This window comes from Chroicocephalus ridibundus, chromosome 10 (genome assembly GCF_963924245.1).
Source record: "Chroicocephalus ridibundus chromosome 10, bChrRid1.1, whole genome shotgun sequence".
NCBI classification, from domain to species: domain Eukaryota; kingdom Metazoa; phylum Chordata; class Aves; order Charadriiformes; family Laridae; genus Chroicocephalus; species Chroicocephalus ridibundus.
In genome coordinates this window covers 7,313,885-7,322,035 of record NC_086293.1, presented here as the reverse complement: position 1 = coordinate 7,322,035, position 8,151 = coordinate 7,313,885, and the positions used below count along the sequence as shown (strand labels likewise).

The following is an 8,151-nucleotide window of genomic DNA, read 5'->3' as shown; positions in this document are numbered from 1 at the left end:
CGCCCCTCCGCCCCGCCGCGTCACCGTCCGCGCCGCTCCCCCATTGGCCCAGCCGCCCGCTGCGCCCGCCCCTCAGCGCCGCCGGGGCAGCGGGGCCGCCCGCGGCCGTGGCCGGGCGGAGAGGACGGGCCGCGTCCGGAGCTCTTCGCGGCGGGTGGGAGACAGGCACGACCCCCGTCCTCGGGCGCCAGGAGAGGGGTCCGCGCCTCCGGGGGCGAGGGGGAGGAGAGCGGCGGCAGGCTTCAGCCCGGACACCGGCTGCAGGCGCCTTAGCGCTCCCCAAGGAGCCGGCAGGCGGCAGGCAGCGTCCGCCGGTGCCTAACTCCCCGAGCGGCACCGAGCACCCTCTGGCTCCGCATCCCCGGGGATTTCCAACCTGCGCCCGCCCCAGGTTTTCCTTGGCCAAGGGCTGCAACTCAGACCCACCGGTCAGGAGAGTTTGGCATCAAGCTAGAAAGAAAAAATGACGACCTGTAGTATTTAGCAAAAATGTTTGTTCTTTTGAAAGGGCACTCAGTGGCACAATGGATCAAAGGTACCATGTCAGCATTTTCATTTAGAAAACGTACCTGTTGACCAGCAAGTCTGATGGGCCCCATCGCACCACCACAAGGCAGGACCACATCCAAGTTTAGGATCTTATGTTTAGTGCGGGATCAGCCCAGGTCACGTTGCATTGGAGCTTTTTCTTACACCGTTTCCTGAATTTCTTTAAATAATTAAAATCCCCGTCTAAATTTGAATTCACTTGTAAGTACGACCCAGAAAGTACAGCATGTTTAAGTCTATCAGAAAACTAAGCAGAGCCCATGAAGCAAGAGTTGTTCAAATAATGACTCCATTCCAAACCCACCTGCATGACTGTCCCTCCTGGCAGGTGATGCCGAACAGCACTGGCACACAGCAGTGATTTCTCTGATATTTAGACTGTGCCACAAACCCCTGGAAGTTGCAGCTAGAAAAAGAAATGCTCTCAATTCTCTGACTGACAGAGCGCATGGACAAAATGCAGTCCAGTGCCTCTGCACCCCAAGGCAATGCTCCTCCGCTGTGAGCTGCATCCAAAGCAAGAGGTCAGGAATGCGAACGGAGTTATCTAAGAGAACGGACAAGGACCGAAGGAGGTCACTTTTTTGTCCCCCTTGCACGCGGGGCTCACAGCCATCAAACGCTGCACCTCAAACCTGGGCCTGACCTATTTACTTGTAGCCCAGGAGCGGTTTTCAAGCTTTCACAGCAGCTGCTGGACATCAGACATTCCACACATGTACCTGACCTGGATGTTTATACCGGTTAAAGATTTACCTCATGCCTTTTACACACAAAATTCGTTTCAGACACGCATCTGGAAACATAACTTGAAGGGCTTATGCCTTGTGTTACTCCATATTCCATGCTTTAAAATAAATCATTGCCCAAAAATACCTCTTCAAGGGTTTTCAGCTCCTCGTGACTCCTCTAAGCCCGTCTGAAACCTATGGCAGACAAGAAGATGACATTGCCTCCTGACACATGCTGTTCACAAGCCTTCTGATTTCTCTCAGACAGTGCTCTGTGAAGGCAAGTAAAAGATTTACCTTAAATCCTACATATTTACAGATCTTTAAAGACAGTGTTGAGCAAATCAGTTTCATCCCGCTCCCATGCACCCAGTGTAAAATCAGCTCAAGACAAATGATGTGCAGCCAAGAAACGAGTGCCAAGGAGCACACGAGTACAATCTGTTGGAATGCCAAGTAAAGAAACAAGAACTTTGCAAGGCTGACCTGTTTCTGAGGCATCCTGTGAACCTTCATGTTATTCAGAGAAAGCAAAGCCAGCTGTTTTTAAAATTTCAACTTGACGGTATAGTATAAACCTTTACAAAACCATCCAGAAGCAGCAGCAGCATCTACAAGGTTTGCTTCTGATTATACCAAGCAGCTCCTTACGTTCAAAGAAAGCCATAAAAGAAAATTACTCTGATTCATAGGTTCTGTCCTCAGCTTTTGTAGGTTAGCTTCAGCATCCTGTGAAACACACAATCTGTTACCTTAGAAGAAGGCTTAGAGAAATAGGATTCCTGCATTTGAGGGATCTGTCTACAACCCAATGAAGCTGTTAACATGAAGCCCGTGCAAGTGGTATTTACGTGGTCTGCATTTACCTTTTATGCAAGTCATGGAACACGCTACACAGTTTTCCCCACACTTCTGTAAGACGGAAAATTGCCCACAGTAAGCAGCAGCAATTATCATTATATTAACACCAACGCCATCAGTAACAGTTTAAGTATCTTTTTTAATTTTCTTACAACCACTTAAAACTGTCATATACCACAAACTTATGTACACTATTTACAGACAAAACAAGCAAAATATCCATCCAAAATATTTTTTAAAAAATCCTCTGATTAAATTGTTACACCTGCTCAAACAATGGTGGGACTTAATAGGCATAATTTCTTGTGCATGTTTCTCTTCCATGTAGTACTTCAGTCTCGCTGCATATATATATATATATATATATATTTAAAAGTTAAAGAAAGATAAAACAACAAGCAGAAGGGACACAACACAATATGCATTTAAATCTTTGTTTAAGAACAAGCAGCTAATTAAAAAAGGCAAAATACAGGAAAAGTGCATCAGTTCCAATGAGTTAGTATAAGAAAGAGGCCCACAGGTGGAGAGCAGGTACCCTTTAGGGTAGAGTCTCCTACAAGACCTCTGATTGTCTACAAAGATTATTTAAAATTTATTTTAAAAAGAAATAAAAAAAAATACAGAAATGAAAGAGGAGAGGAGAAACATGACACCTCCAGATATTTTTTTTTCCACGAGGTTTCTTGGAAACTGGTGCTCAACAACTTCCAGAGCGGGCAAGAATTCATTTGTGCCCCGATACCCATTGTTCGTTCACACACCTTGAGCGAGCCGTCCCCGTGTCTCAAGCAGAAGGCCTGTTCCTCTTGAGCTGTGCAAGGCTCGAGGACTTCCACAAGCTCTGTGCCCGTGTTTGTGCTAACTCAGTTAGACCTACTGCCTCTGAATTTTTTCAGCGCAAGACCTGCTCGCTTCCATGGCTTAAAGCTGAGCCAAACACTGCTGGCTTTGCACCTAACACAATACATTTGTCTTCTCATCGAAAAGTCCACTTATATGTCTGGTGCATTTCAGGACAACAGATGTGACATTGAGGAAGCTAGAAATGACCGTGGAGACAAAGTGTCGAAAACCTTAACTCATTTTTGCTATATTTCATACGGATAATTATTATTATTTTTTTTTTAGAAAAACACGTAACAATAAGAGAGGCTTGTTGTATCTGGTGTTCCCGAGTCCCATTCTAATCCTTCACCCAAAAGGTTGCCTTTGAAAACAAGGCTACATGCATGTTTGGGGAAGGCTGGCAGCACTCTAAAATGTGGGTTCAGCACACAATCCCTTTAAAAAGGAGCCTTCAACCAACATCTGAAGTCTCCTGACAGAGCCTATGTCTTTGTGCTTAGTTAATTTTAGGTAATTTGAGCTCACAGTAGGCAGTAACCAGTCTGCCACTATGTGACAGGCCTGGTTAAGGAGTAGCTTTGTATAGGATCATCGTATTTTTGGCTTTCTGGTAAGGCTACTTCATCTAGTAACTTCTCCTCCAACAACAGATTTGGTCCAAAGGTATCCAGTCTCCAACTTGAGCATGATAGTTTTGAAGCCCATTCCATTACATTCAAAAATCTTGCAAGCCACTTTGCCTTTTGCTAACAAGGTACCGAGTCTTTGTACTTTATACAGAAGAATGGAGTGCTCAGTCCAATCAACTGTAAATATATTTACACTTCTGTGGACCTAGCAGCTAAGTACTCCTTCCCTCCTTTAAAGCATCATTGTAACCAAGAATAAACACTAGCAAATCCTAAAACAACAACAAAATACTGCTGAAAGTTGTGACGAGAAAAGTAATCTTAACAACCACTCCCGAACTCTGTATGTACTGTTTCCAGTAATCCCAGGAGAGACTGCAAATGCTCCTGGAGTTCTATACCACACACAAATGAATCTGCTTTTTATTTCATTCCTCAAAGAGCAACTCTCAGAAATGTTTAGCGTTAGAAAAAGTAGTCTTCATTCACCAAGATCAGTGCTGTACCTCTCCTGTTCTGGAAGCATTGCTTTCAGTTTAGGACGGACTGCAAACTGCTCACACTTTGGGGGACAATTCTACCACATTAACCTTCCATGACTTTCTTGCAGGTCAAGTACTTCTCTATTATGGATTTCTTGTGTGGTGCAGAAACCACGCTATAGTAACTAAAAAAATCTTTCTGCCTAACAAGGCTAAGCTTAGCACAGTACGAGTGCCACAGGGAGGCACCACCAGGTTTCTAACGCTATGACGTGCAAAACCAAGAGTGTACAACGCATGTGAAAGTAAAAGAAGCAAGAATACAAACCCTCAATGGGTCAGCCCAAGGGTAATCTCCTTTTACCACCCACATAAACAGTACACGAGGCCCAGTGGAGGGCTCATTTTCTTGTACTGAAGACATTTATGCAAGACACCACTGCCTTTCTCCTGGACTCCAACTTTGTCATATCTTATGGTGAATGGATGTGGTAGAGGACAGAACAAATCCCTGAAGCCTAAATTACTGCAGTCCCAGCAATTCCTGCTCGTGAAACATCGGTATCACCCAAAGCCAAGAGTCAGCCCTCGGCTACCCAAAATCCAGTTTTGAAGAAACAGAGCAACTAAAGCAGCACGTGAGCTGATTTCATGTTATGTTGGAGTAAGATGAACAAATACAAGTGCAGTTGTGTTATCTGCCACGCATAGAGAAAGAGGAACTTGAAACAGAGCCAAGTAGAAACACCATCCATCAAGACAAAGCCCCAATTATCCCTTTTAAATCCAGCAATAAAACAGAGTGCATCTTTTTTCCAGGAAACAGAGTGTACAGTACCCGTGTGCAGCATAAAAACATTTCACAAATAATGAAAACATCCCTTCCGAAAATCTCAACAAAAATAGATCCCATTGGGACCAGACTGTCAGTGCCTCCCAAAACAAGGCAGAAAAACCCAGCCTATAAAACACACCAAAGGTGACCAGTGAGTATACCACTAACCTCTCAAACTGCTGACTGCTTCAGTTAGTGAGAAAAAGAAGTATGACATTTGTACCTAAAACCCTTGGTGCCGTGTTAACAGGTTCACTAACCTACCCTTAAAGCTCTTTTCTCTCCCGATAACTACTGAAAAAGACATCTATCTGTCCACGGGGAAAGGTGGAAGCAACATCTCCTGGCTGTGCAGGCCAATTCTGCTAGGCATCAGTGCAATAGAATTCTGGAAACCCTGAAGAATGACAAATATGATCCAAAAGCATCATCTTCCAGCTCAGAAGTTTTCTGCTGGTCGAATTTCTCAAGACAAGATGCTGACAGCAAAGCAGCAATGCTCCTTTCAAAAATTTTTTCAGGCCTAATGGCTTATCACTGAGCTTGTCCCAAGGGAATGGAGTACAGGCAGATGACCTAAGCACAACATGAAGAGCCAAAACATCCATTTGTTGGCCACGTATCCGGTGTGAGGAAGAAAGGTGGGGGCACTTTGATTTCTATTTAATTATGTTTTCAGACTCTGCTTACAACTTGGGAGAAAAAAAAACTTGTCCTAGCTACACACTGCCCACCCTCCCTCCCTCCCTCCCTCCAGAATACTCAGCTAGTAAACCGTCTGTCTGACATTTATGTTTTGATTCTGGAATGGAAAAAAATTATCTGATTTTAGCACTTCTGTAAATAGTTCTGCCTTGACTAGGCAGTTGATTAGGCAGTTATTCTAAGGGGCAAAAGAAATACACCCCAGTTATTTAGCTTTGCTTACTCTAAACAATTTTCATTAGAGGCAGCTCCCCCTCAACACCTCTGTGGCAGATACAGACACGTAGATTATGCAAACTCAGCTCTTGGTTTCCAGATGACCTCCTCGCTGCATCCTACAGCTCACAGCATCAGAATATCCGATCACATTAGGCCTAAGAGACCCGCGAATCAATCTATTTGACCAGAGTAACCAGTGTTTATCAGAAACCAGCACAGGCATCTTTCTAAAACAAATTCCTGCAGTGAGCACCTTCCTACCTCAAATGCCAGGGGATTTCTGCAGAAATGTATCTGAATAGGAGATAAAGGACCAGGGCTGCATGCATAAAGCTCCTGCCTGTGCTCCTTCCAATACTCGGAGAACAGACAGACAGAACGAATGCGAGCCGTCTGAAACCTTACACTTATTTGATGCAAATCTTGAGCCTGATGCAGATTTCCCACATCTTTAATGGAAAGTAAGGTAAGCCCTGTTACTTAAATTGTAAAGCACAGGTATGCAGCAAGTGGCTGATTGGGTTTTATTACCCTGGAAAATTAAAGTCAGCAGTTCATCCTACTGTGAGTCTATTGATGGAACTAGATGTCTCTCTGGTCCTTTTCCTTTGCTCTAAAAAAAAAAAAAAAAAAGCACACAAACTCCTTCCCAACCCCCCACACTTTCATCAAGTCTGATCCTGAGCAGCTGTAAATAGTTAAAAATACAAAGTCATGCTCGTAAGATAGTTTCCAGTATGCAAACGCTGGCAGAGCTAAGCTGCAGTCCTCCACTGATTGCTGTTTTCTTAGTTTATTCCCTAAAAAGCTGTTCAGGTAGCAAAGCAAAAGTCTGCTGACAGGCTCTGTGTACATGGCCCAATTGTTTGCTGTAAGAAAAAAGAAGTAACTTCACAATTAAAAAAAATTAAAATTATCTGACAACCAAAACATAGAAAATGCAAAGGCACTTTCTCTTTCCTTCCTTTTTCCCTACAGCCCATCTGTAAGAGAAGTGCAAAATAATTAAGTTTTCTGACATCTGAGAAAAAGGTAACATCCAGGTTAAGCCTACACAGGTTTCAGCTAAAGCTTTGGACCAGAAGCTCTCCACGCTGATACTGGTTTGTACTCCTGCCGTGCCTACAGAAGAGAGACTGCTGTGCAGCTACAGACGATTTGTCCAGAAGTAGTAGTTCCCTCCCTTTTTAGTTCATCACTTCTACTGTTCAAGCTACAGAGGTAGTAAAAACAAAACAAAAACCAAACAATGAAACAAAAAACCAAAATAAACCAAAAAAGCCCCAAAAGGAACCACACTCTTGCTATACTGTACATTCAGAACCCTGTGGCCACATTGTTGTCCTAACAATGAACAAATTCATTAAAAAACTCAACATTAACACACGAATGTGCAAAGAGCACATTCCAAAGCCAGTGCTGTGGTAAAGCAAGTGTTTGTCCACAGGGAGGGAAGGGGATTCTGTGAATCATCAGGAACAGAGAAAGGTTATTTCTGGCAGCCTACATGCTAACGTAAACAGGATCCGTTGCTCCTTTTAAAGTTCCGTGCCAACAGAACTATTGAAATGTCATTTCCCACCAGAGGAGACTTTTCTGTAATCATTAAAAAATACATTAAAAAAAGGGAACCATAGAGCAAGAGACTATTGTGTTCCCGAGCTGGCAGCTGGAAGAGTAGCCCCTGTGTTTGCATTGGCATTTTGCTCCAGATGTTGTCTTCCTTTTGTGAAAGTGAAAAACTGAGGCTGACAGATGCTCTTAGGTCACCAGGGCCCCAGTTTAACTTCATTTGGCTTTCCTTGCTAGAGAGAAAGGAGCATGTTTTTGTAGTTGTGCTTCAAAGGTCCACTTCAACTTGGCTGCTCCTCAGTTAGCGAACTGCTGGTAAAAGGCAAGTTTGACCCTTTCAATGTGATGGCAAAGTTTAATAGCTGGCCCAAGCTTCAAGTCCATACACTCCTGAACGGTGGGCAGGGTCAGCAGCAGCAGTGCCTGGCCATCGATTTCCTGTCAGAAGACAAAAGACTCATTAGTGACTTTGCATTTTTATTTTCCCTGCTCCTTCAGCTTTGACTTGCTGTAATTTCAGATTCATGACCATTTCTGAATCAGATGTTTCTTTCATGCTACTCCAGGCAGCTTAAAAAAAAAAAATCTCTCTCTCTCTCACAACAAATTAACTCCTGTCTTAAAATGTAAGCTCAAATTCACTGGCTAGGGGACAGAACCTCATGAGATGTAATTTTTAAAAAATAAACCTAGTAGAAGAAACAAAGACAATTTAATGC

The 8,151-nt window shown here is 43.6% G+C and overlaps 1 protein-coding gene across 2 annotated transcripts in view; it reads right to left on the bottom strand.

Moving 5' to 3' along the window:
• Window positions 1-2,328: 2,328 nt before the first annotated feature.
• SFMBT1 (Scm like with four mbt domains 1) overlaps window positions 2,329-8,151 on the bottom strand; it is a 79,565-nt gene continuing 73,742 nt past the window's right edge. For both annotated transcript variants that reach the window (XM_063348128.1, XM_063348130.1), the window contains exon 21: window positions 2,329-7,870. In XM_063348128.1, the coding sequence (XP_063204198.1) occupies window positions 7,730-7,870 (141 nt within the window). In that variant the 3' untranslated portion in view covers window positions 2,329-7,729. The remainder of the gene's footprint in view (window positions 7,871-8,151) is intronic.